The sequence below is a fragment of the Fukomys damarensis genome, unplaced genomic scaffold (assembly GCF_012274545.1).
Source record: "Fukomys damarensis isolate Sample0158 unplaced genomic scaffold, DMR_v1.0_HiC HiC_scaffold_27, whole genome shotgun sequence".
NCBI classification, from domain to species: domain Eukaryota; kingdom Metazoa; phylum Chordata; class Mammalia; order Rodentia; family Bathyergidae; genus Fukomys; species Fukomys damarensis.
The window spans coordinates 1,536,538-1,564,105 of NW_022900939.1; the positions used below are offsets into that span (position 1 = coordinate 1,536,538).

General features: G+C 37.9%; 2 protein-coding genes and 1 pseudogene across 2 annotated transcripts; all 3 read right to left on the minus strand.

Moving 5' to 3' along the window:
• Positions 1 to 1,248: 1,248 nt before the first annotated feature.
• Positions 1,249 to 16,504, minus strand: LOC104868327 (olfactory receptor 1086). The gene is made up of 2 exons (XM_010633074.1): positions 16,458 to 16,504; positions 1,249 to 2,197 (listed from the first exon to the last, which is right to left on the minus strand). Exon 2 carries the CDS (start codon positions 2,173 to 2,175, stop codon positions 1,249 to 1,251), a length of 927 nt encoding a protein of 308 aa, XP_010631376.1. The 5' UTR covers positions 2,176 to 2,197; positions 16,458 to 16,504.
• Positions 12,787 to 14,376, minus strand: LOC104868410 (annotated as a pseudogene).
• An 853-nt stretch (positions 16,505 to 17,357) lies between the features above and the next one.
• LOC104868411 (olfactory receptor 8H1) lies at positions 17,358 to 18,311 on the minus strand. The gene has a single exon (XM_010633169.1). The coding sequence runs from the start codon at positions 18,309 to 18,311 to the stop codon at positions 17,358 to 17,360; it is 954 nt and encodes a 317-aa protein (XP_010631471.1).
• Between the last annotated feature and the right edge of the window lie 9,257 nt (positions 18,312 to 27,568).

Sequence of the window (27,568 nt, forward strand, 5' to 3'; positions counted from 1 at the left end):
TAGTCTGTGGCTTGTTGTTTACTACCTCTATGATTTATTCCTCTGATGAAAACTTGAATATGCATAAAAATCCCTTATAATTGCTAATTTAAATCTGTTGAAGCAACTCTTCCATGCTTGGTAACATCCACACACAGACCTGTGTGAGCTCATGGACACCAGGTCGGTCCCGGTGTGTACTGGAGACTGAATGCAGATCACAGATACAAGAAGCATAACTGAGTTTTAGCAGCTGAAAGAAGGAATTCCTGCCACACAGTACAATAATTTGATGGTGCTCGGTAGGCAGACGTTTGGCCGGGAGAGGCTCTGTGTCTGGGACCTGTTGCAGTGGTATTGAAATGTACCGATCACGTTTTAAACACTTCCTGCGGTTGTGCTCCATGTCCTGAGGGTGTTACCCCGTAATGATGAATGGATAAAGGGAATCACAGATGAGTTCACAAAACACTAATTGAAATGGAAAGAGTAAAGATGAAGGGGGAAGGGAAAATGCCAGGGCTTCATCTCTGCGGGAGGCAGGGGTGCAGGACAAGGAGGAGACGGAGCAGACTGATCTCAGCCAGCAGGGGCCATTTCCCACCCCCTCCTCCCAGAGCAGGGCACAGAGGCGTCCTGGCAGGGTAGGGGTGGAGAGGAAACAGAGAGGATCCCTGAGCAGAGGGCAAGGCGTGGGAAGGCTCCTAACCAGGGTGAGGACTCAGGTCTGCAGAGACAAAGCCAGCACTGAGTTCTGTTCCATTAAATGAATTGTGGCTTTGTTGCTGCGGTCAGGTGTAAGCATGGTCCTGATAAATGCCAATGTCCCAGCTATCAGCTTAGCGGATGGGTTTAGGCCCGTCCTCTGGGTGGATGTATACTAAACGTGGAAGAGCTTCACCTTGCCGATAAGCCCAGTGGTGATCCCCAGGAATCTGAAGACCGCAGTCTGCTAGGAATTGCTGCTGTATAGAGCAGAGAATGAAGGAAACGGCTTCAAACTGGAAGGAAGTACTAAGGACTCTAGGGAAATATCAGCTTAGCGGATGGGTTTAGGCCCGTCCTCTGGGTGGATGTATACTAAACGTGGAAGAGCTTCACCTTGCCGATAAGCCCAGTGGTGATCCCCAGGAATCTGAAGACCGCAGTCTGCTAGGAATTGCTGCTGTATAGAGCAGAGAATGAAGGAAACGGCTTCAAACTGGAAGGAAGTACTAAGGACTCTAGGGAAAATGGTCTGGGATTCCGGGGGCAGAGAATGTACTGTATTCATGAACTATTTTTCCCAAACACTTTTTGCATTGCTTCCTTGACATCCTTGTTCCTCAAGCTGTAGATGATGGGGTTCAGCATGGGAATCACAATGGTGTAACACATGGACACCACCATGTCCTTCTCCAAGGCGTAGCTGGAACTCGGTCTCACGTACATGAAAATAAGAGTTCCGTGGCAAATGGACACTGCAGTGAGGTGAGAGCCACATGCAGAAAAGGCCTTCCGTTTCCCTTCTGCAGAGTGTGTCCTGAGAATAGCTGACAGAATGAAACCGTAGGATCCCAGGACGATCAGTACAGTGAATATCTCAATGGAGCCAGCAATGTAAAATAGTAGAAGCTGGTTTCTGTGAGTGTCAGAGCAGGAAATCGCAAGCACAGCGGGGACATCACAGAAGATGTGTTGGATGACATTAGGTCCACAGAAGGACAGGCTGAAAGTGGCCCCCGTGTGTATGGTGGCATGCAGAAGCCCCCCGAGGTAGGACGCGGCTATGAGTGGCACATAGACCCTGGGCCTCATGCTCACCGTGTACAGCAGGGGGTTGTAGATGGCTACATAGCGGTCATAGGCCATTGCTGCCAAGATGAAACATTCTGTGGTCCCGAACATTACAGCAAGAAACATCTGTGCTGCACACCCAAGGAATGAAATGGCTTTCTTCTTTGACATGAAATCGACCAACATATTTGGAGTAATAGTGGAGGAAAAGCCTGCATCCACAGATGACAATGCACTAAGAAAATAGTACATTGGATTGTGTAGCCGGGAATCCTCAATGACCAGCACAATCAGCCCTAAATTTCCGATGAGAGTAAAAAGGTAAACTGCTAGAAACAGGAAGAAGCAAACAATCTGCAGCTCAGGATTGTCCGTAAATCCCTTCAACTCAAATACGGTCACTTCAGTGAAATTCTCCATGCTGACATCTCCCAGGACAGACCTGAAGACAATCGTAAACGGAAGCTCGTGTCACTAGGGGAGAACAACCCTCACTGTAACCATGAGCAGGTCTGTGTCTAAGCGTTTCTGTATACACCTGTATGTGTGAGTGTGTGTGTGTGTGTGTGTGTGCAGACAGAATATAATTTCCAGCGAGAGATGGAAGTAGAGTGACAAGGTGGTGAGAAGAGTGCTCTTGTCCTTCACTGCACGGCCAAGTACAGAACAAATGCGCTCACGGGCCTGGTAAACTAGTGCCACAGATCGCAATAGCAGGTGAACTCATCCATTTCCCCTCAGTTATGTGAGCCGGTTTCGTATCAAGTCACATTAATGCAAAGTGAGTGATCAAAAACTTCCTTACTTCCAGAGCTGTTGTATCATTGGTAGAATACCGAGCTAGAATCTCCACTCTGTCTGTCACCAGTTGTGCAGCATGATTTAACCTGTCGTCTTTATACTCTAAAATATTGTTACTTATTTCATAACATTACCCTTACATCTGATAGAAAATTATGTTATAAATTGAATCTATCTCAAGTTATAATTGTAAAGCTAAATTTGTTGACTTTACTATTTTCAGATGACTAACTCTATGAAATGCATTTTGAACTATGAGTTTTTTTCTCTGCCATACATATGTATATGTGGTTTTCTTAAAATTTGCCTACTATTTACCACAATGATGCTTTCTACACTATAAGGGGCTTACCTTTCCTTTGAGTAATAAGAGATTTTAGCTAAATTATCAGAGCAGTTTTTATGTATTAGCTGAAAACATAAAAGTTCTTTTATAATAAAATCAATATCACATATTCAAAGGTTTGAGAGTTTAGAGTAGAAATGACTTTGCTTCTTGATGACTGAATAATACATGATCAATTTCTTCAGTAAATGTAGATATACTCCTTTAATTTGCACCTGAATTTTATGATGAAACCCTAAATTTGCAAAATTTCCAAAACCCTAAGCTTTGCAAAAGATGAGAAATAACTACAGCCACTCATTGAGAATTTGTTACCAGAATGGATTTTGTGTGTAGTATTTCATATTTACAGAAAGTCTCTTGGTTAATAATTTCAGAATTGAACTGCGCTTGGTGGCACATGCCTGTAATCTCAGCACACAGGAGGCCAAGGCAAAAGAATCTCCATGGGTTCAAGGCCAGAGTGGAATATCTAGTGAAACTGTGTTATAAAATAATCAATAATGATAATAATAATTCCAGGGTCCAGACTGAGGTTTCAGTTTTCATTATAGCATATTGCACTTTTGCCATTTTCCCTCTTTTGATATACTATGACTTCATAGTTTTCTCAAGGAATTAAAGCAAACCATGAGTCTTGATGTGTTTTGAGATTTTTAAATAATTTAACCTTAAGAAATATAAAGGAAATAGTACATTAAGTAGACAACATTACTGATATAAATTTTAAGTGATTATTGACAGTTTTCTTTATAATATCAAGATACAAGACCCACATAACTGAATATGTCATATATTTCATTATTCTGCATCGATAGCTTTCATGACTTCTCCTTACTTTTTACTATGTTCATCAGCCATCAAATTAAACCATACACTTCCTAAAGCACAATCTTATTTATTTATACAACTAAAAATTGAATATTTTATTATCTTTCTTTCCAATGAGTGTCTGCTTAAGCTCTTAGGCAGAACTCTACATAAGTTAGATTTCGCATTTGCAAAAGGCAAGAGACATTTAGTACAGTACTTGGTTTTCAGTAGAAAAATAGTTCCTAAAAGTGGAATAGACAACATTGAGACTTTAGGTTCTGTCTGAAAAATATAATTTAAATCATGTGAAGTTTTCTCTTACCCCATGTATAGCAAATGCAGGACTGGATACACTGTAAAGATGTCTAAATGAGGTTGTTTTTTTATCCACGTATTTCACTGTTGATGAAGCCCACGATGTTCCTAAGGGAATATGCCTCATTTATCTGCTGGTCCAAAATACCAATTTAATGATTTCCTTTATAATTGGAAGTGTAAATGTCCTGGAATAAGGCCCAATTTGCTGTCATTTATTGAGTGGTAAACTGTAGACTCTGTTTAAAATTTTTGAAGTTGTAAGCAAAATTTTTTATTAGTACGCATTTTCAGTATATTATAGGTATTTAAAATATATTAGATTTACAGTTCCCTGATGATCAGGGACACTGAATATGTTTTTTATAATTCTATTGACTGCTTTTTCTTTGAAAGGTAAATTCATGTCCTTTATCTATTTATAAACTAGGTTTATTTTGCTATTCAATTTTAAAGGCTTCTTATATATTTTATTTATTAATCCCATAGTGGATCTAAGGTTAACAAATATTGTCTTCTGTTTTGTACTTTGCCTTTTCACACTGCTGCATTTTTGTCTTGCTGTGCAGTAGCATTTCATTTGAGACGGCCTCTCGCTTCTCTAATTTTGTTTATTTGCCTGACTTTGATTCCACATCCAAGAAATCATTGAAATCCCAAAGTCCCAGTAATTTTCCCTAAGATTTATTCTAGGGCTTTACAATCAGGACTTATGTTTAATTTTTTAATCCTTTCTGAGTTGATTTTCAATATGATATAGTTGGGGATTCTCATGTCATTCTCTCACTTGTTTACAGTTTTGCCAACATCCTTTGAATCTTCTTTCTGTGTGTGTGTTGATCAGCTGACCATGTATATATGGCATTGCTTCTTGCTATCATTTGGGTTCCATTGCACAAAATATAATTTTTATGCAAGTACCACACCCTTTTAATACAGTTTTATTTACTTAAATGACATTAATTAAATTTATTTAAAATTTTAATTCATTTCTTTTATTTAATTTTATGTACCTAAAAATTACCATTCTATGGAATGTTGTACCATCGGATATTTTGACACATACGCACATTATATAAATTTGATTAAGCATTTTATCTCCTCAAACAAGAATCATTTCTTCTTGATGAAACATTCACAATTCCTTCTCTGTTTTTAAAATTTTCAGTTCATTACTCCTTTCTGTGATCACCTTACTATGTGATAGGACAACAGAAATCAATTTTCCTATTTAACTGTAGCATCACTTGTACTGACCAACATTTCTTCATCTCTCCCTCTGGCTGTTGCCCTGGAATCTGGTAATCACAATTTCATTCTCACTTCATGAGACCAAGTTTTGTATTCTACATAGGACTGATAAAATGTGGTACCTGGCATTAGGTACCTGGTTTGTCTCAAATAACGTAAGTTTGTTCATTTCCTTTTATGTTGTCATAAGCGATAGGATTAAGTCTTTTTTCTGATAATCATATTCCATTGTATATAGGTATCACATTTTCATTGTGCCCCATCACTATTTAATGGACACTTAGGTTTCTTCCAGCTCATCACTTTTTGAAGAGAGCTGCAATGAATATGGAGGTGTGGATGTCTCCTCCCCTCACCTAGGGTTAGGGTTAGGGCCCCAGCAAGAGGCACACATAGATATCATCTCAAGTGTGATGAAGCCTGCCCAGACAATGGGTGAGCTCAGGCATATAGAAGGCCACGATCTCAACCCAGGAATCGGTGTACTGTGGAGCAGCAGAGTAAAGGCTGCTCTGTGACTTGATGAGAATTGAAGACCACTGGCTGAGCAAAAAGTTCTCTCAACAAAGGCAGAGAAGGCTGCATCTGTTGAAATGAGAAGACATGAAAACAAGTCCCAAAACCAGACTTCCAGATCACCTAAGGCAACCCCAAATGGCAACAAGATGGAACAATCTGATACTCAACCACCTGGGTTCCCTGAACTGGCAATGAAAGAGGACCTGGAAAAAATGAAATCCGAAATAATTGCTCAGCTAATAGCAGAGATTGTGCCCATAGTGCAAGATATGACTAATAAATCTAGAGTGGACAAAGGTTAAAAAAATAGAGGAGCTGAGGATGATGGAATCCCAACGTAGGAAATAGTTGGTATCCATAAAACAGATGCAAAAGATTTCCTAGAGGTGAAAAACTCCATTAAAAGTTTACACAGCAGAATGAGCCAATGTAAGGACAGAATTTCAGATATAGGTGATAGGTTCCAATTAGTGACCAGGAAAAGAAAAATCTCTTAAAAGGAGTAAGGGACCATGAGAAATTAATCCAGCAACTGCTAGAAGATTCAGAGAAGAATAACATAACATAACATTGATTGGAGTCAATGAAGAAACAGGAATGAGTGAAGATGACATTAAAAAAAATATTCACAGAAATAATAGTAGAAAACTTCCAAATAGGGGAAAAGAAACTGACATCCACATAAGTGAGGCTTACAGGACTCCAACTAGCAGTGGTAAAAAAACAAACAAACAAACAAAAAACTACACATAGACATATAATAGTTAAGATTCCAAAAACCCAACAGAAGAACAAAATTCTACAGGTAGTTAAAGAAAAGAAAAAAATCACATGCAAAGGAAAGCGCATCAGAATCACAGCAGGCTTCTCAACACAAACCCAAATGGCAAGAAGAGCATGAAGTGAAATACTTCAATCCCAAAAGGAAAACAGCCTCCAATCTACATTGATGTACCCTACAAAACTATCTTTAAAAACTGATGGAGAAATGAGATGCTTTCATGGCAAAGAGCACTTTAGGAACTTCATGAATACTAAAACCAGCACTCCAAGTAATTTTAAACAGTATCCTGGGAAAAGACAATGAGGATCACAATCTCAGGCAGCCCAGCAGAATGAATCCATCAGTCACAACAAAAAATTAAATGCAAAGGGGGAGAATCCAACAAAAAGAAAAAGTCATGACAAGTATACGTCAATACATATCAGTTATAGCCATCAGTGTTAATGGTCTCAATTCACCAATCAAAAGAAAGAGACTGGCAGAATGGGTCAAGAAACAAGATCCAATAATATGCTGCATACAAGAAATACACTTAATTAAAAAAGAAATTAATAGACTGAAAGTTAAAGCATGGAAAACAATACTCCATGTGACAAGAACCTGAAAAAAAAGTAGGAGTAGCTATCCTTTTTGAAGATCAAGTGGATTTCAAACCAACACTGATAAGAGAGACAAAGAAGGATACTACATCCTTGTAAAGGGAACAATCAAAGAGGAAGAGATGACAATCACAAATATATATGCACCTAACCCAGGCACGCCCAACTAATTAAAACAAATACTAACACGTGAAAAATCATATAAGCACTAATACAATAGTAGTGGATAACCTTGATACCCCGGGGTCACAAATCAAAAAGATCAACCAGATAAAAAATAAAATGTAATAGAAGAAAATCACAACACTCTGAAAAAAGAGATTGAAGAAGATATCAAAAAAATGGAAAGACATCCCTTGTTCCTGGGTAGGAAGAATTAACGCAGTGAAATGGCCATACTTCCAAAAAAGCTATACAGCTTTGGTGCAATCCCAATTCAAATCCGAGCAGCATACTTCCCAGACCCTGAGGAAACAATCCAAAAATTCATTTGGAACAAGAAGAGACCTAGAATAGCAAAAGCAATTCTAAGCAATAAAGACAAGATAGGGGATATGACAATCCCCAACTTGAAACAAAGCTACTGTGATAAAACAGCATGGTACTGGCAAAGAAACAGACCTGAGGATCAGTGGAATGGATTAGAAGATGCAGAAACAGCTCCAGACACACTCAGCCACCTCATCTTTGACAAAGAAGCCCAAAACCCTCCCTGGAGCAAAGCCTTTTTAATAAATGGTGCTGAAAAAACTGGGTTTCAACTTGCCAAATATTAAAACTAGACTCATATCTCTCACCATGCACTAAACTAAAATAAAAATGGATTAAAGACCTAAGTATTGTAACAGAAACACTAAACAGGCTGGAAGAGAGGTAAGAGAGAACTCTTGAAGAAATTTGTGTAGGAAAAAATTTCATGAACAAAACCTCAGTTTCTTATTTGCTCATGAACTTGCACAATCAACAAGTGGGATGTCTTCTTATTAAAAGGTTTCTGCACAACAAAACCCCAACAGTGTGAAGAGACAACCCACAATGTGGGAAGAACTTTTCAGCAGATCTTCCTCAGACAAAGGTCTACTATCGAGAATATATAAAGAACTTTAAAAAAATCAGACCTCCCAAATATAAAGACCCAATCCAAAAATGGGCCTCTGAAATGAATAGACATTTCTCAGAGAAATAAGTAGAAATAACAAATAAACATTTGAAAAAATGTTCAACATCACTGGTCATTTGAGAGATGGAAATGAAAACAAGGCTGAGATTCCATCTCACCCCACAAAGAATGGCTGCTATCATGAAATCAACCAATAACTGATGTTGGCAGGGCTGTGGGGCAAGAGGAACCCTGCTCTACTGCTGGCAGGAGTTCAGACTGGTTAACAACCACTGTGGAAAGCAGTATGGAGATACCTCAAAGAACTAGGATTGGTGGTCCCATTTTACCCAGCTCTCCCCTTGCAGTGTGTCTTCCCCAAAGAATTAAAAGAATCATCCCACAGTGATATATGCTCACCCATGTTCATAGCAGTACAATTCATAATAGCTAAAACTTGGAATCAGCCCAGTTGCCCATCAACAGGAGACTGGATAAAGAAAATGTGGTAGTTTTATAAAATATAATACTACTCAGCCATAAAGAGTGAGAAACTGGAGATATTTATAGCTAAATGGATGCACATTGAGACTATAATCTTAAGTGAAATAAATATTACACATATGTGTAAATACCGAATAGTTTCTCTGGTGTGAGAAATTGAAAGTCTAAATAAGGATTAAAAGGTATAATAAATAATGTGAAATAGGAAGCATAGGAACAAAGGGAAATTGGAAATGAGAGAGGTGGGGGAAAAGAAATATGTGAATGGAATTAACATTAGAAAAATAAAAAATGGAAAGAAAGTGTTTGTAGATGGGGAGGAGAGGAGAGGTTGAAGGGAGGGTAGGGACATGGGGAAAAAGAAGAACAAAGATGGATTATGTAAAGGTGCAATTTTCCAATGATGAGTGTCATTACATTGTATACCTTAAATGTACCAAGAAAACTGATTAATTAAAAAATAGAAAGAAACAAAGAAATAAATAAAGAGAAGATACACAGTATGTTATGCTTCTGTGGTAGCCCTCTTAGTAACAAAATCAGTATCAACATACACATATGTATGTGTGTTAGATTCATGTGTGTGTGCATGTATTCAATATAAAAAGATATTTTACAAGTATAAACGTAATGTACAGTGTTGACTGTGATCTTTATTTTTTAAATTTTGATACTGGGGATTGAACTGGGGTCCTTGTGCTTGTGAGGCAGGTGGCAGAACCACTGAGCTAAATCCCCAGCCCGGACTATGATCTTTATTTTAAAATGCTCAATAGTAAGAATAGGAAAATCTATGACTATGTGCGCCTAACCTATTTAAAACAATGAAGGCAGGGCATAATTCAGTGGTTCCACCACCTGCCATGCAAGCACAAAGTCCCAAGTTAAAACACGGGTAAAAAATTGCTGTTATGTATTGACTTTTCATTGTCATTTTATTTTCCTGTTGTTGGTTCTTTTATTTTTTATTTTTCCCACTCTCCCTGTAATTTCTTGCCTTGTCTCTTATATTTGCTCTGTTGGCCCCTATGGAGTTGTGATTTTTATTTTCTTTTTCTAGGATATTCTTTAGAAGTGTTTGGAGTGCTGGTTTGGTGTTCATGAAATTTCTCAGGTGTTCTTTATCATGGAAGTATCTTATTTCCCCATCAACTTTAAAAGAGTTTTGCAGGATACATCAGTCTATGTTGGAGGTTGTTTTCTTTTTGGACTTGAAGTACCTCACTCCAGGCTCTCCTTAACTTGAAAGTTTGTGTTGAAAAGTCTTCTGTGATTCTGATGGGCTTTCCTTTCTATGGGATTTGTTTCTTTTCTCTTACTGCTTGTAGTATTTTGTTCTTCTGTTGGGTTTCCAGGATCTTGATTATTATATGTCTAGGTGTAAATTTTGTTTGATCATGGCTAGTTGGAGTCCTATATACCTCAATTATCTGTATGTCAAATTCTTCCCCTCTGTTTAGGAAGTTTTCTGTCATTAATTTTGTGAACCCTTTTTAAAAATATCATTTGTACTTTCTCCTGCTACTTCATGGATTCCTATCAGTCTCATATTATTCTTCTTTGCATCATCTAAGAGTTGTTGGATTGATTTCCCATGGTCCCATATTGTTTTTAAGAGGTTTCTCTTTTCACTGACCACAATCCTATCTCTTACATCTGAAATTCTATCTTCACATTTGCTCATTCTGCTGCAAATACTTTCAATAGAGTTTTTAGTCTCTTGGATATCAGTTTGATTCAGTTTCAGGTTTCCATTTCTTTCCTATGTTGGAAATTCATGGCTTCTATCATGGTCCTGAGCTCATCTATTTTTTAAAATCTGTTTCTGTTCTATAGTCTCCAATCATGTCTTTAATTATTTTCACCATCTCTGTGGTTATCTGGGAAATTATTTCTGTTGGGAACTTTTCTAGAGCCTCATTTATCTGTTTTTTTACTTCCTGTGCTATCAGTTCAGGGTAGCCAGATAGTTGACTGTTAGAGTTTTCCAACGCATTTCCCTCAGTGTTTACCTTTGGTGGGATGGAAATCTGTTTTTGTGTCTTGTGTCTTGTTTAAATGCCTTTTCATTTCTATTTTTGTCATTGGTAATGTCCTTGGTTTAATTCCTGGGTTAATGCTTCAATCTTCTAGATATAGCTGGTTGTCAGGTTTTGAGTCTCTAATGTCTCTGAGGCAAACTCATTTGCATTATACCAAGGAGGATAACTGATTAGATCAATCAAAACATGTTCACCCAAGTGATACAGTCAGTAACCCAATAGCATCAAACACAGCTTAGAAAATGACAAATTGGGGTAGTTATTAATCTAACACCTTTAACCACATGAATGAAATAAAAATTGAGGACCAGCCCAAAATATGTTTATAGTGAATAAACTCTTCAATATAGAAACTTTACTCTTTAGGATGGGGGTTCAGAAGGAGTTGGGGAGGGAGGGATAAATAGGATAGAGAAACATTAGAAGTGAGATCAGATGACACAGGAAGATCACACAACCTCTAGGAAGCTGTTGAGGAGAAGAGGAGAAGACAGAATAAAATATTCCCAAGAACAGAACAAATTAACAGCAATAGGGAGGCTAGAGGCTGTAATCAGTCTGTAAACAGTGGGCAGGAGTATGCAGGTCTAAGCTAATTAGTCTCAGCAAGCCAGCTGCTGTCCCCTGAGGTTCAGGCTGATTTTTGGCTGCGAGGCCCAAGTTGAGATCTCTGTCCTCCTGCTGGGTTGAACTGTGCAAGGTCCTACTACAGGTTCCAGCTGTCTTTCCCCTGAAGTTAGGCCAGGTTCTTATGTGAAATGCTGGTCCCTCTGACTCACCAACTATGGTGGTGTGCTGGGCCTTTACTGCAGATTTTCTTTCCTTTTCCAGTGGGCTTAAATTTTCATCTAGGAGCCTCAGAGAGGCCTTCTTTCTCTTTTTTGCCAGGGGAGGGGGGCACAAACACTGCTGTATTGGTGCCCACATAGCTGGGCTCTTCTGTCATGCTGGGTCAATGGGGTCTGCCTCCCTGGTACCAAAATTAAAACACACACATACAAAAACAATGAATTAACATGTTCTAGAAACACTAAACGTCATATTTTATTTTGCCTCTATACTAAATCTAAATATGAATATAAAGTTAAGCTAGGTGGGGAGGGAAAAGGGAACAAAAAGAATAAAGAAAAATGTGTTAAGTACATGTATGTACTCCTTAGCACCATGTACTGCAAACAGGTACTAATTAATTTAATTTATTTAAAATCTTGTACAACAGAGTAAAAAGGAACTAATGAACTAACACCTCGACAGAACTGTGATAAATGAGATACACAGATGATTAAAATTTAATGCTTGGTGTTATAGAGTCATTTTACCTTTACACAAAATTTCCTGAAAACTTTTTCATTGCCCTTTTCACATCTTTTTTCTGTTATGGAAGGAATTAGTAAGTGACACACAGAGAGGCAGCAGAATGGAAATAAAATAACAAATTTACTCATCGATAAGGGTCGATCACACATAAACTGTGCCTGGATCAATGATGCACTGGATTACAACTCCTCCTTTTATAGGGCCTCACAGCTTTGACTTCATTGGAGTGGTTACATTTCATGCTCACAGTTCATATCATGGTCACAGAATAGTTAATCTTTTCAACCCAGATGTAACAGTTCTTTGCAGTTGGGGAGTTTACTTTTAAGATTCCCTTAGTTATCTATTCAGTGTTCAGGGAGTGTTCAGGGTCAGGGGAGCAAATGTTAGCAATGGATCCTTTCATTTAGACACTTTTATGATCATGTGGCTCCAGTCTCATCAGAGCTCAAGACCTTGATGTGCCCTGTTATCTCAGGGTAAGACCAAATGCCTCATTTAGCAATTAGTGCCTTTGGTGACTATTAGTTTTGAGCTAAACAAAACAAGCTGCTGTTGGAGACCACAGAAGCCACTTTACATTGTAACACTTTATAGGTTTTTGGTATTTATAAAAGTTTTCCCTATCAGTTCCTTAAATGTTAGATGGTGGGATTCAGCACGGGAATCACAATGGTGTAAAATATGGACACCACCATGTCATACTCCAAGACGTAGCTGGAACTTGGTCTAATGTACATCAAGAGGATCATCCCATGATACATGTACACTCTGGCTAGGTGGGAGCCATAGAAGAACACTTTTCTCTTTCGGTTGGCAGAACACATCCTCAAAATGGCCAACAGAATGACGCCACAGGAGATGAGGATGATCAGGATGGTGATTACCTCCATGGAGCTTACAAAGAGGAAGAATAGAGCTCAGTGATATGAGTCAGAACAGGAAATAGTGAGGAGAGGAGGGATATCACAAAAGATGTGTCTAATTTCATTGGACCCACAGAAGGATAGGCTGAAAGTGGCCCCTGTATGTACAACAGCGTGTACAATCCCCCAACATAGGAGGTGATGATGAGTGGCACATAGACCCTGGGCATCATGCTCAGGGTGTACAGCAAGGGCTTGTAGATGGCTACGTAGCGGTCATACGCCATTGCTGCCAAGAGAAAGTATTCTGTGGTCTCCAAAGTAACAGCAAAAAATTATGGTGTCACACATCCACAGAATGGGAACGTCTGGATTTCTATTTGGTCAATTGTAATTTCACCATTTTCATTCCTAACTGCATGGATTTGTGCATTTTCTTTCTCTCTTTCTCTCTCTCTCTCTCTTTCTTTTTTGATGTGGTAGGCTAAGGGCTTGTCAAGTTTGTTTATTCTTTCGAAGAACCAAGTCTTTGCTTCATTGATTTTTGTATCATTCTCTTAGTCTCCATTGCATTGCTATTTTCTCTAATCTTTTTTTTCTTTTATTGGGTTTATTGGTACATTTAAGGTATACAGTACAATTACATTCATTATTGGGATCTTGTACCTTTACATGACAGGTCTTGGTTCTCATTTTTCCCCTTGTCCGTGCCCTCCCTTCACACCCTCTTCCCCTCCCCATTTAAAAACACTTTATTTCCATTTTTTCATTTTGTCATACTTCTTTCTTTTCCCTTATTTCCTTTCTCCTACCCTTCCCATTTCCCCTACACCTTTAGCCCTTTTCTTCCTATTATTTGCTCTAATCTTTATATATAATCTATTTATCTATCTATCTGTCTGTCTATCTGTCTGTCTATCTATCTATCTATCTATCTATCTATCTATCTATCTACCTCTTGGATTATTCTCTTAGTAAGAATGTAGTGACCTTCATTGTATCTTATAGGTAGCTTTGGTTTGAAATCTATTGTGTCTGCATATAAGATAGCTACCCCTGTTTTTTCCTGGGTTTCTGTAACACAGAGAACTGTTTTCCATACTTTTGAGTTCAGTCTATGAATGGCTTTTTGAATTAGGTGTTCTTCTTGAATACAGCATATTGTTCATTTTTGCTTCTTAATCCATTCTGCCAGTCTATTTCTTTAAATTGGTGAATTGAGGCCATTAACATGAATGTTTATAACTGATATGGATTGCCTCATCTTTGTCATGTTATTTTCCTGGTTTTGGCTCTTTTATTTTTCACTCCTCCCCCCTCTCTCTAATTTCTGACCTTGCCTGATGGCTTTTCTCTGCTAGGCATCTTGGAGTTGTGACTTTCAATGTCCTTTTCTAGGATATTGTTTAGAATTGTTTGGAGTGCTTGTTTGCTATTAATGAAGTTTCTCAGGTATTCTTTGTCATGGAAGTATCTCATTTCCCCATCAAGTTTAAAAGATGTTTTGCAGGATGCATCAGTCTAGGTTGGAGATTGTTTTCTTTTAGGGCTTGAAATACCTCACTCCAGGCTCTCCTTGACTGGAGGTATTGTGTTGAAAAGTCTGTTGTGATTCTCATGGGCTGTCTTTTGTATGTGATTTGTTTCTTTCTACTAACTACTTGCAGTATTTTGCTCTTCAGCTGGGTTCCAAGTTCTTGACCATTTTATATCTAGGTGTAGATTTATTTTTTATCACAGCTTTTTAGAGTGCTATATGCCTCACTTCTCTGTATGTCAAATTCCTTTGCCTGTTTGAGAACTTTTCTGTAATTAATTCTGTGAAAAGTTTTTTATGTCATTTATATTTTCTCCTGTCTTTTCGTGGGCTCCTATATGTCTTATGTTATTCTATCTTGTGTCATCTAGGAGCTGCTAGATCAATTTCTGAGAGCCACTTACTACTTTTAAGAGTTATGTCTTTACATGGTGATTAAGTGCAATTTTGTCTTTGAGATCTGATATTCTGTCTTCACATTGACTCATTAAGCTGTAAATATTTTCAATAGCGTTTTAAATCTGAATCTGTTTGAATCTGCTTCATGGAGTCCATTTTTTTCCTCTGCTGGGCATTCATGGCTTCAGTCATGGTCCTGAGCACATGTATTTTTTTAATCTGTCTCTTATCTTGTATTTTATTCTGCTCACCATCTCTGTAGTTATCTGGAAAATTATTTCTATTTTGAATTTTTCTAGAGCCTCATCCATTTTGTTACATTCTGAGCTATCAGTTCAGGGTGTCCAGGTGGTGGATTATCAGATTTTTTCACCTGGTTTCACCCAGAATTTTCCTTTGTGAGCTGGAAATCTGGGTTGGCACATTTCCTTAGGTGTCTTCTCATCTCTCTTTTTGTTGCAAGTGTTGTTCTTGATTTAATTCCTTTTTGATACTCCACTATTGTTTATTGTGAATATCTTTGTTGATTGCCTTTAGAACCCTTATGGAATGATTGCTTCTCAGATCTGTCTTCTATATATAGCTGATCTTTAGGTTTTGAGTCTCTAGTGACTCTTAGGCAATCTCATTTTCAATATATCAGGAAGGACTACTGGTTAGATCAATCACAACACCTTAGCCTAAGTGACACAATCAGCAAAAACAGTAGCATCAAACACAGCTTAGAAAATGACAATATATGGCAGCTATTTATCACCTTTAACCTTGTGAATTAAATAAAAATTGAGGACCAGCTCAAAATATGTTTATAGTGAGTAATCTCTTCAATATAACAAATTTACCTTTTTGGATGAGGACTTAGAAATTTTTGGGGAGGGAGGGATAAATATATAAAAGGATAGGGAAAGGTTAGAAGTGAGGCTAGAAAGGTTAGAAGTGAACAGGCAGATCACACAAACCTTCAGAAACTGTTGAGGAGAAGAGGGAAAGACAGAATGAAAGAAAATGATGAGAACAAAACAACATAACAGCAATAGGGAAGCTAAAAACTGTATTCATTTTTCTATAAAACATAACAATTGAGAGAAGAAAAAAGGGGAAAGAAAAGAAAAAGAAAGAAAAATGTGATCTGAATTGGATAGGGACAGGAACAGAAAGGGAGAGAGATGAAGGATAAGGTGGGGGGGACAGAAATTTACAAAAAAATTAAATATTAAAATTTAAAATGAGAAAAAACTTCAAAAAAGTAAATAAAAGTGCCTCCCTCAGGGCATGTCTCTGCTGTCACAATAGACAACATGGGCAGCAGTGTGCAGATCTAAGTCCATTAGTCTCAGCAAGCCAGCAGCAGTACATTGAGATTCAGGCTGATTTCTGGTTGCAAGGCCCAAGTTGATCTTCCTGGCCTTCTGCTGGGTTGAAATTTGTAAAGTACTACTCCAGTTTCCAGCTGCCCTACCCCTGAAAATAGTCCAGATTCCAGTGGGAAGTGTTGACCCCTGCAACTTACCAACAGTGGTGGTCTGGTGGGCCTTTATTGCAGAGATTTTCTTCACTTTTCCATTGTGCTTCAGTTTTCATCAAGGAACCTCAGAGAGGCTCTCTATCTGTTGTTCACTTATGCTCTATCTTGTGGAGCTCAGAACAATGGCATTTATGACCTCTTGCACTTCTGAGGTATTGATCCAGATAGCAGTGCACACTGCCTAGAGTCCAGAGGCCCAGGGGCGTGAGCAGTGGCTGGAGGTCAGTGTGGCTATTGAAATATATTAGTGTTGGAAGTACAGCAGTGAGCATAGCTGCTTTCTAAAATATGCTAGGAACTCAAGTCCTCTGATAATAATGGGCAACAGTTACATTTCTTGCTCTACATATTTTATATCCATCTCCTGATCAGATGATCATGGAATTATACATGTAGTCTAGTTGAGGGGAATTAGAAATAAAATGTTGGTACATTAGTGAGGGTTATTCACTAAAAAGTTTCCAGATCTAGAATCCAAATGCTTGAATGTTGGATTTGAACACAACTGTTACTAAAATCATTGCCCTTATTCTCTATGTTATAAATGCAATGGCCTATGAAAATTGCAGTTATTTTTCATTATGAAATTCTCTAAAATTAGAGAAAGCATGAATACTGTATGATAGTGTTAAAAATGGCAAGCATGGTTTCTGCTTTTGCACATTATTTGCAATTAAATCACATATATTTAGTCAATGGATTTAACATGTACTTGATGATTTTCAGTTTCAGTATGAATTTCTGAAATAATGCTCACAGCACTGTCTGAGATCAGATTTATATAAGGGCAACCTGAGCAGAACAAAGAGATGCAATTGCTTTTAGAGAGAGACAAAAAATAATTCCCTAAGAAAAATGAAAGGAAATGAAATGTAAATGCTCACTTCACTGTGATTTTAATTGCTCATGGCCCCATCTCTTCTGCAGGACTCTCAGGCCAGCCTGCTTCACCTCTTTGTTCCTGAGACTGTAGATGAGAGGGTTCAGCATGGGGATCACAATCGTGTAAAACACAGAAGCCACCTGGTCCCTTCCCAAGGAGTAGGACGTCTTTGGTTTTAGGTAAGTAAACATCATAGTACTGTAGAAGATGGTGACTCCAAGGAGGTGGGAGGCACAGGTGGAGAAGGCTTTCTTCTTCCCAGCAGTGGAATTAATTTTCAGGATAGTGGAGAGGATGGACAGATAGGATCCCAATATGGTGATGAGGGACAGCACTAAATTGGATCCAGCACAAATGTAATCAATGATTTCAGCCTCATATGTGTCACTGCAGGACAGGACTAATAGTGGGAATGCATCACAGAAAAAGTGCTGGATGATATTAGAGTTGCAGAAGCGCAGTCTGCTATGGGAAACTGCACCCAAAATGGCATCCAAAAAGCCCATAACATAGCAGCCTGTGAGCAGGGCACAACACAGCCTTGTGGACATAATGACTGGATAATGCAGGGGCCTGCAGATAGCTACATAGCGATCAAAGGCCATGGAAGAGAGAAGCAAACATTCAGCAGTGCCAAATACTATAAAGAAGAACATCTGGGTGAAGCAGCCCAGGAAGGAGATGCTCTTGTTGGAACTCAGTAAGTTGTGTAAAGTTTTAGGGGTAAAAACATTTGAGTAGCTGAGGTCGAGAAATGACAGGTGAGTGAGAAAAAAGTACATGGGCGTGTGCAGCTGGGGATCCAGACGGATGATCAATATCATCCCCATGTTCCCCAGCACCGTGATCAGGTAAATCAGGAGGAAGAGCACGGAGAGGATCAACTTTGCCTCTTCGGAGTCCGTCAGCCCCGTGAGGATGAAGTCAGCCACACTGGTAAAGTTCCTTCTACTCATGGTGTCCTTCTGTTGAATGGTCAAAGGTGATACTTAGCTTGAGTGACTGCAAAAAAGTTTTGTCTGGGTGGCCTATTTATAATTAGGCTTATTTATGCTTAGTTTAGCATTTGTATAATTGGACAGAAACTACTGAACCAGGAATTAAAAATTCCATTGTGATATCAATAGATATAGGTATGAACTAACATTTGATTCCGATGTAAAAAGCATTTCTATTCTTTTGAATTGGAATACACCTGATACCATTCTACACACTTCCCTCTATTAACACATTTACTCCATGTGTGAATTTTATGCTAGAGTTACTATTAACCCATATTTTCTGATCAAAAGAAGGGCACAGAACATAACTTGAGAAATAAGAGCAATTATTTCTCAACCCTGGATTCTCCAAAGAGCTTTGACTCAGGAGAGTGTGCTGACAATGTATATAAATTTTCTCAGCAAACACAAGAAAGGATGTAAAATCTATGATTAAAAATTTAGTGTGTTATTTATGCTCATTTAGTTCCCCATGTCATTTGATATTAATTACAAGTATATTTCACTTTGTAAGGAACTTATGAAGGGCACATTAAGGTTATAAACACCATATGCTATGGCACTGCTCAGTGCATCAAAACTGAACAGCTAAAGTGACTCCTAAGATGATACTAAGATGCTCTAAGAGATGGGCTGCTGCTCCCACGTCCTCCTCCAGGTAGAGCGTGAACACCTGCTTCCTCCTCCACTCAGGTGACCAGACAGGAAGGAAGGCTCTGTCCACAAAGGCCATCTGCCTCCCAGAGGAAAATGCAGGTGTGGACCTACAGCATGAGGCCAAGGTCGGGTCTCCTTCACAGCTGGGTGGAAGGCAGATGGCCCTGAGCTGGACTTAGAAGCCCTTGCACCGGAGCCCGGGAGACAGAGACCAGGGGCAGTGAGAGGCTGGCTAGGAGTATGTGCTTTCTTTCAATAAAATAATCAAATTAAAAATTCAATCAAAATAAATGTTCTCCCAGTTTTGGGAGGGGGAGAGGGACACTTCTGCAACTCCAGTTCCAGTGTGCTTTCCTAACTTGATCATTCAAAGTCAAATTTCTTCCACAGAATGACTTTCAAAATATGCTCATTACTTACACACTTTGGTTCTATCATCTTTATTTTTATTTATTTATTTATTTTGGTACCAGGGATGGAACTCAGGTCCTTGCGCTTGTGAGGGAGGCCACCAAACCGCTGAGCTAAATCCCCAGCATTGTTCCATCATCTTTATATTCTCTATTTACAAATACTGTACTAATATATCGTATAAGTTTTATTTATATATATATATATATATATATATTTGTTGATTCTGTTAAAATCCCTATTTCATTTTATCTCATACAAAACTCTCCATTTTAAAGAATGATACTTACTGTGAAAAAAGCTCACAATATTAGCCACCTAGAAACTTAAAAACTTCAAATTTTTTCAGAAATAAGATAACAGTATAAGAAGCTGCCACTTTCTGTGATATTTGCTTTCCTTGATATGTCACTTTGATGTTTTTGTCCATTCTTTCTCATTAATGAGGCAAATTAAATCACTCTAGAAATTTTCTCCCCATCTTGATCAAATGGATGCATTACCGGGAAGTCTGGTCTGGAAAGAATCCCAGGGAGCGACTGTGACCATGACCAGAGCAGGGAGGCCTTCCGTCCAGCAGGCTGATGGCCCAGGCGCCTCCCATATGAGCCCTCAGAACAGCGCTGCCTTCCTCGTCCTCGGGGAGCCGTTTCCAGGGAAGATCCCTGGGCTGGGCAAGACCCCAAGGACAAAAGTGCAAGCAGCTAATGAGGAAAGGATTTCACCTTTTCCCTTGCAAGTCCCAGAAGAAGGGCATAAACATGGCCTCCCATGATACCCTAAACTGTACCTCAGCCCTGTTTATGTACTGTTCAAGTGACACAGAGTTGTATACATTTGCAGAAATGTTTACATTCAATAGTGGTCGGTCAGGATTTTCTCTCTCTCTCTCTCTCGCTTTCATGGGTGAACATGAAATCCCTATTGAAATTCCAACAGTATATTTCATAGAACTAGAGAAAATAATTCAAAAATTCATTTGGAATTAGAAGAGACCTAGAATAGCAGAAGCAATTCTAGGTAACAGAGACATGACAGGGGTTTTCCAATTCCCAATTTGAAACTATACTACAAAGGCAATGTGACAAAAACAATATGGTACTGGCAAAGAAACAGACTTTAGGATAAGTGGAATAGATTAGAAGATGCAGAAACATCTCCTGACATACTCAATTACCTCATCTTTGATAAAGGAGCCAAACACCCTCTCTGGAGGAAAGATAGCCTTTTAATAAATGGTTGAAAAACTGGATTTCAACTTGTCAAAAATTAAAATTAAGTGGCCGGGGAGTTAGTTTGGTGGTTCTGCTGCCTGCCTTGCAAGCACAAGGGCTAGAGTTCGATCCCTGGTACAAATAAATAAATAAATAAATAAATAAATTAATTAATTAAATCTGTATCTTTCACAATGCACTAAACTAAAATCCAAGTGGATTAAAGATATAAATATTAAAACAGAAACACTAAACTTGCTGGAAGATAAGTTAGGTAGAACTCTTGAGGATATCAGCATATGAAAAGATTTTAAGAACAAATCATCAGTAATACTGGAACTAGCACAAAGAATCAATAATTGGGATCTCATCTTTTTAAAAAGCTTCTGCACTGCCACAAAAATTACAAGCAGCTAAGAGAAAACCCACAATGTGCGGAAAAATTTTTTACCAGCTATTTCTCAGAGAAAGGTCTACTATCTAGAATATTTAAAGACCTCAAAAAAAATCAGACCCCCCCAAATATAAAGACCCAATTCAAAAATGGGCATCTGAAATGAACAGACATTTCTCAGACAAAGATGTAAAAGCAGCAAACAATCATATGAAAAAATGTTCAACATCACAGGTCATTCAAGAGATGCTGATGAAAACATCACTGAGATTCTATCTCACCCTAGAAACAATGGCTGCTCTCAAGAAATCAACCAACAACAAATGCTGGCAGGGTTGTGGGGAGATAGAAACCCTTCTCCATTGTTGGTGGGAGTGCAGACCGGTGCAACCACTATTGAGATCTATATGGAGATTCTTCAAACATCTAGGATTAGAAGTCCCATTTTACCCAGCTATTCCTCTGCCAGGTATCTTTCAAAAATAATTAAAAGAATCATACCACAGTGATATATGCTCACCCATGTTTACAGCAGCACAGTTTGTAATAGCCAAAATTTGGAAACAGCCCAATTGCCCATCAACTGGAGACTGGTTAAAGAAGATGTGGTTGTTTTTATAAATGGAATACTACTCAGCCACAAAGAATGAGAAGCTAAGGCATTTACAGCTAAGTGGTTGAACATTAAGGCCACACTCTTAAGTGAAGTTAATAATTTATACACATAAATACCAAATAGCTTCTCTGTTTTGAAGAAGTAAATGTGTAAATAAGGATTAAAATATATAATTAATATCACGTAATAGGAAGAAAAGTGTAAAAGAGAAGAGGAAGTGGGAGGGCAGGGAAAAGGTGAAAAGGGAAAAGAAAAATATGTGAAAAGGAAAAATATAGAAACTATGCTTTTGCAAACAGGGAAGGGTGGAGGGGCTGAGGGAGGGCTGGGGAATGGGCAAAAATAAGAACCTGATAAGTCGTGTACAGCAACAAGATACCAATGATGAATGCAACTGTACTGTGTTCCTGATATGTACCAATAAATTTAGTAAAGATTAATAAAAACAGGAAGAAGCAAATGATCCACAGCTCAGGACTGTCCGTGAACCCCTTCAACTCAAATACGGTCACTTCAGTGAAATTCTCCATGCTGACATCTCCCAGGACGGACCTGAAGACAATGGTAAACGGAAGCTCGTGTCACTAGGGGAGAACAAACGTCACTGTAAACATAAACAACAGGGGTTTTGCCTATGGAAGTATTTCTGTATACACACAGATGTGTGCGTGTGTGTGCAGACAGAATATAATTCCCCATTAAAAGATACAAATAGAGTGACAAGCTGGCAAGAGGAGTGCTCATGTCATGCAGTCCACTGTCAAGTAGAAAACATGTGCTCATGTACTTAATGAGCTAGTGCCGCAAGTCTTAAATATCAGGTGAAATGATGAATTTTCCCTAATTATATTAGCTGGTTTCATATTCGGTCAAATTAAGAGTCAAAGTGAGTATCTAAAAAAAACTCCTTATTTCCTAATACTTCAAGAGCTTCTGTATCTGGGGCAGATCATAAAGATAGAACTGCAATTCTATGTCCGTCATGAACTGTGCATCATGAGTTAACCTATCATCTTTAGAGTGTAAAAATTAATATTTCTTTTACAAGATTAAAGTAATATTTGATAGAAAATTATGTTATAAATTCAATCTTTCAAAAACTATAATTGTAAAATAAGGAAAACATTAGCTGAGCAGTTTAAGAAGATGAATTCAGTGAAAGACATTTTGAATTATAATTTTGTTCTTATGCCAATTATATATATTTATATGTATGATTTTTAATACATGTATACCGCAATTCTGCTTTCTACCCTATAAGGAGCTTACATTTCCTTTGAGTAAGAAGAGGTCTTTAGATAAGTTATCAGTATTTTTTTTTCTATTAGATGAGAAAACAAAAGTTATACTGATATAAGATAATATTATCATTTATTCAAAAGATTAAGAGCTTTAAATAGAAATGACTTTAATTCTTCCTGATTGAATAGTAAAGGATCAATTTCTATATAAATGTAGACCTAGTTCTTTAATTTCCACCTGACTAGAAGGAATAAATTCTCCAAGTATCTTGAATTTTATGTTGAAACTCTAAATTTGCAAAATATAAGAGAAATAACAATGGACCATTATTGAGAATTTAAGAAATATATTTTGAGCATATTATGTTATTAAACATTTACAGAAACTTTCTTGTTTAATAATTTCATAATCCAGCTGGATAGAGTGGCACAGAAATATAAGAGAAATAACAATGGACCATTATTGAGAATTTAAGAAATATATTTTGAGCATGTTATGTTATTTAACAGTTACAGAAACTTTCTTGTTTAATAATTTCATAATCCAGCTGGATAGAGTGGCACAATCATATATTTTGTCTATTCTGTTCCTAATCTGAGAATGCTTTGTCTTGTCCATTCTGAGCGGTGTTCACATTAATTTCCATACAAACCACTCTTTGCCTTTCCTCCAGTTGATTGCCGATAAAATTCAGTGGCTGGGACTGTGCAGCACCTTTGTCAGTTGCACCAACATGGGTCTTCCTGCCACCCTGCTCTCTCTCTCTTTTAGTTCCGTCTCCTAGTATCTACTTTTACTCAGGCCTGTGTGGCATACTGGGGAGGTGGGTACTGGAGTCCAGCAATTGAAGTCCAATGTTGGAGGTCAAACCACGAGCAACTCCCTGCTCAGTGAGGCTCTTTGGAGTAAAAAGAAAAAGAAAGAAAAGAATCCCCAATGTCGGTGCACTTCACATCAAGGTCAAGGACAAGCACAAAATCCTGGAAATAAAAAGGTAGGTGCTCCAGATGCCAGAAGGTAGTAAAGGTAGTCAGCTGTGACTAAAATACAGGGTAATCACTTTCATCTTAAGGTGGCCTGCAGTGTTGAAATAAATGCTGCACAAGTTAGTAGACTATAATCATTTTTTAATCAAGGACTTTAACTGTGGAACTTAGGGAGCATGTCAAAACTAACATCCAGACAGCTCAACAAAAAGGAAAAGTTATCTCCCTTGAGACTTTAACTGAGACCTTGACAAGTTGCAGCCCTGTGCTCTCTGTTTTGCTGCCCAATAATCGAAGCCAGCGAGCTACTCAAGATGATCTGCATCAATCAGCTGCGGGTGAGACCTGTTTAGTTTTGGTCTTAGAACAACTGCTTGCCATAGCTGCTGACTTTCACTCCGTGAATGTGCCTCTCTCAGAAAATGTGACATCATTAAAAGCAAACCCCTCTGCTTCCCCTCTGGAAGAGGTTGAGCTGCCTCCCCCTCAGCTTGAGCTGCTGAGATCACAGGTGCGGAGGAGGAGGCGCAAAAGCATGAGGAGAAGTGCTTGGCCTTAGAGCACCAGAGGGTGCGTACGGGGTGCCTTGGGTGGACTCAGAGAGGGTCCAGCAGGGCTCGCACTCACTTTGAAAAGAACTGAAATGAAAAACTAAGTAACGGATTGAAAATAGTTAGGAAAGCTCAGAAGAACATAAAGTAAAATAGGGAGGAAAAACTCCAGACGTACTCAGCTACCTCATCTTTGACAAAGGAGCCAACCATCCTCACTGGAGGAAAGACAGCCTCTTTAATAAATGGTGTTAGAAAAACTGGATCTCAACTTGCCACAGATTAACACTAGACCCTTGTCTTTCACCATGCACCAAACTAAAATCTAAGTGGATTAAACATCTAAATATTAAGAAAGAGTCACTAAATTTGCTGGAAGATAAGTTAGACAGAACTCTCAAAAACAATGGCATCGGAAAAGACTTTATGAACAAATCCTCAGTAGCACAGGATCTAGCAGAAAGAACCAACAACTGGGATCTCATCTTATTAAAAAGCTCTGCACTGCCAAAGAAACCACCAACAGAGCTAAGAGACAATCTACAATGTGCGAAAAAATTTTACCAGCTGCTCCAAAAAGGGCTATTATCTAGAATATATAAAGAACTAAAAAACAATAAGGCCCCCTAAATATAAAGACCCGATTCATAAGTGCGCAACTGAAATGAACAGACAAATTAATATATGAAAAAATGTTCCGCATCGCTGGTTGATCAAGAGATGCTGATGGAAACAATACTGAAATTCCACCTCACCCCAGAAAGAATGGCTGCTATCCGGAAATCAACCAATAACAAATGTTGGCGGGTATGGGGGAGAAAGGAACCCTTCTTCATTGTTGGTGGGAGTGCAGACTGGTGCAACCACTATGGAAATCAATATGGAGAGACCTCAAAGAACTAGGATTAGAGGTTCCATTTGACACAGCTATTCCTCTGTTGGGTATCTTTCCAAAAGAATTAAAAGAATCGTATGACAGTGATATATGCACACCTATGTTTATAGCGGCACAGTTTGTAATAGCTTAAACTTGGAAACAGCCCAATTTCCCATCAATTAGAGACTGGATAAAGAAGATGTGGTTTTTCTATAAAATGGAATACTACTCAGCCATAAAGAATGAGAAATTAGAGTCATTCATAGGAAAATGGATGCATATCAAGGTCATACTCAAGTGAAAAAATAAGCCACACATGTGTAACTATCAAATAGTTTCTCTGGTGTGAAAAACTAATAGTGTAAGTAAGATCCAAATGGTATATATAATTGACAATGTGAAATAGGAAGAAAGGGGCTAAAGGTGTGGGGGAAGCTGGAAGGGTAGGGAAAGGAAATAAGGGAAAAGAAGAAATATGAAAAATGAAAAAAAGTCTGTAAATAGGGAAGGGAGGAGGGGGTGAAGGGAGGGCACGGGTATGGGGAAAAAATGAGAATCAAGATCTGTCATGTAAAGGTACAAGATCCCAGTGATGAATGTAACTGTACTGTATACCTAAAAAGTACCAATGAACTCAATGAGAAAGAAAGAAAATAATTTAGCAATTGCAAATACAGCAGAAAGTTTTCTGAATGCCATCGGATTATATTATGCTTATTTAATAACACGATGACGGGTATGGGGAAAAAATGAGAATCAAGATCTGTCATGTAAAGGTACAAGATCCCAGTGATGAATGTAACTGTACTGTATACCTAAAAAGTACCAATGAACTCAATGAGAAAGAAAGAAAATAATTTAGCAATTGCAAATACAGCAGAAAGTTTTCTGAATGCCATCGGATTATATTATGCTTATTTAATAACACGATGTAAGTTTCGCTAGAGCCAAAAAATTAAAAATTTTAAAAAGTTGTCTACAAACTCATAGATTGAATAGACTACTTTGCCATAAAAAAGATAGCATAATTTGTCTAAATCATGCAAACACGTATAATTGAAAGTAAAGGAAATCCACATCTAATAAAATTGAGTGGAAGAGGAGCCCATAACTATATGAAATTCCTGAGACATTTATGATGAATAATGAGCCCAAGCAGCATATGGAACAGTACATGTTTACTAAATCCTAATTCTAATTGCCAAGAAAAACAAATAGAAATATCTAAAAACTAGGAATTCTAAAAATATAGATAAGAAAGGAAGAATAAATAATAATTTTATATAATATTGATATAGGATATTATAATTTTGAAAGATTCAGAAATTTGAGTACACATTTAAAAGATTTGAATGATCTAATTAATAGTTGATCTGGTAAAACTTTAACATATTCCTAGTTTTAAAAATAGAGACATTGCAATTAACTTTACACAGTCAAAATAACAAAATATAATGTTATAAAAACTTACTTAAATCGCAACAAATAAATAATTTACATAATCATATCAGGATTAAAACAGTAAATGTAACACTTTAAAATATTTATATAAAAAGGTTTCCTGGAAAATGAAACAATACATTATAAAATAACCTTAAACAGCAAAAAGAAATTTAAAGTTGCAATTAGAGACTGAACAGACAAACTATATTTTAGAAAGATTTTATTTCTCTACTTGACCTAAGCATATACAATATTCTAAATTCATCATATATCCTTTTCCCCCCACCTTTTCACTACTAAAAATGTAAAACAAAAGAGTCAACCTGCTCCGTACTTTATCACAGCCACACAGACATCAGCAAACGGGCAAAGAAGCTGTGGCTGAAGCTTCTTCTCAGGTCTCACAGAGCTGTGCTGAGCCTAGGGGAGCAGGTCCACGCCTCACACAGGGCACAGCACGCGGGTCTGTGCTCCGTGACTTCACAGCGTTTCAGGTCCAACTCTTCACACAGTCGGAGTCCTAGTTTTTCCCATATATTGAGAATGTGTTCATAAGGCAGATTTCAATTACAAAGAGATTATTAGATGTTAAACATTTAAGCGAATACAGAAAGGAGCAACCATTACACAGGAATGACAGAAATCATAATGAAAAATATAAATAATTAATAATAATTTAATTTCAGGTCCCACACAGTCGGAGTCCTAGTTTTTCCCATATATTGAGAATGTGTTCATAAGGCAGATTTCAATTACAAAGAGATTATTAGATGTTAAACATTTAAGCGAATACAGAAAGGAGCAACCATTAACCATTACAC